At 46.5% G+C, this 1,736-nt stretch overlaps 1 protein-coding gene across 1 annotated transcript in view; it reads right to left on the reverse strand.

The window, feature by feature from the left end:
- Positions 1-440: 440 nt before the first annotated feature.
- NOTO (notochord homeobox) overlaps positions 441-1,736 on the reverse strand; it is a 9,732-nt gene continuing 8,436 nt past the window's right edge. Inside the window, exon 3 of the mRNA XM_003793472.1 lies at positions 441-599. Within this exon, the coding sequence (XP_003793520.1) occupies positions 441-599 (159 nt within the window). The remainder of the gene's footprint in view (positions 600-1,736) is intronic.

A 1,736-nucleotide genomic window follows, 5' to 3' on the forward strand; every position in this document is an offset into this window, starting at 1 on the left:
CTGTGCTACAGGTACCAAGATGTTTTTATGGAGACTTATTCACACAGGCACGATTGAGTAAATCACTGGCCACTGCTGATCACCTTAACTTTCAGGGATCTGTGATTCACAGCTATAATACTAGCACTTTGGGAGGCTGAGGTAGGAAGACGATCTTTATAATAAAGTTATCATCTTTATACCCATTATAAAGATGAAGAAAAAAGCCTCAGAAGTTTAGAAACTTGACCAAGGACATAACTGAAAGCCAAAGTTTGTGCCTCTGACCATTGTATTATTCCGTTATACAGGACCCAGTATAGAACAGTGTCCCTGCTTTGACAGTTCAGATTTCTCTGGTTGAGAAGGCTCAACCTTTGTTGAGATGTGGGGCAGAGGTCCAGTGGGTACCCACAGAAAGAACTAGCCCATGCCACTGGGTGAGGCCTCTGTCCCGATCCTTAGCTGTCCACTCCTGACTCAAAGTCGTCACTCTGGATGCTGGCATTGGAGCTGCTGGAGGGCTCATCCAGGGAGGCAGCCTCGGCAGACGCAGCCGGCAGTCTCACCTTTTGCTGTTTCTGATACTTGACCCTGCGATTCTGGAACCAGACCCTCACCTATAATTGGGGACAGTGGGCAGAGATCAGAATGTGACCAGTAGGTTCCAGTGATCCTCAGTTTTAGGAGTGCCTATTCCTCTCTGGCCAAAATTCGCTTTTTCTTATAAGGGAAATACCTCCTCTGAAACACTCTTTTCTATAATTCCAGACACCATCTACTCATCCAATGAGTATTTATTGAGCTCCTAGGAGCTAGACTCCATCCTGGGTGATAGTGATACAGAAGTGAGCAATAGAGCCATGGTCCCTGCCCTCATGGAGCTCACAGTCTAGTGGAGGGACGCTGGAAACAAACAGGCAAAGAAATAAATTAATATAAACACAAAAGGAGATACAAACATGGGGTTGTGTAGGGGCAGACTCCATGAGGAACCAGCACTAAAGCTGAGGCTTAGGCTCGGCGCCCGTAGCTCAGTGGTTAGGGTGCCGGCCGCATACACTGAGGCAAATGGGTTTGAACCCCGCCAGGAGCCTGCTAAACAACAATGACAACTGCAACAACAACAAAAAAATAGCCGGGCATTGTGGCAGATGCCTGTAGTCCCAGCTACTTGGAAGGCTGAGGCAAGAGAATCTCTTAAGCCCAAGAATTTGAGGTAGCTGTGAGCTGTGCTGCCACAGCATTCTACTGAGGATGACATAATGAGACTGTCTCAAAAAAATAAATATATAAAGTTGAGGCTTAAAGGAAAAGGAAAAGAAAAGCCAACACAGTGAGACAGAGAACAGGCCAGTAGAGCAGAGGACATACTATAGGAAGGATCTGAGATGGAATCAAGCTTTCTACAATCTCAAACTCCTAGGCTCAAGCAATCCTCCTGCCTCAGCCTCCTGAGTAGCTGGAACTATAGGTAGGCACTGTCACACCTGGCTAATTAAAAAAAAAAACTGTAGCAATGGGGTCTTGCTATATTGCCCAAGCTTCAAACTGCTGGCCCCAATTGATCCTCCAGCCTCAGTTTCACAAAGTGCTGGGATTATAGGCATGAGCCACCAGGCCTACCCTCCTATTTACTTTTTTTTTTTTTTTTTTCTGTATAGAGTCTCACTCTGTCACCCTGGGTAGAGTGCTGTGGCATCAAAGCTCACAGCAACCTCAAACTCCTGGCGCTCAAGTGATCCTCTTGCCTCAGC

Source organism: Otolemur garnettii, unplaced genomic scaffold (genome assembly GCF_000181295.1).
Source record: "Otolemur garnettii isolate 467f Iridium unplaced genomic scaffold, OtoGar3 scaffold00068, whole genome shotgun sequence".
Taxonomy (NCBI): Eukaryota; Metazoa; Chordata; class Mammalia; order Primates; family Galagidae; genus Otolemur; species Otolemur garnettii.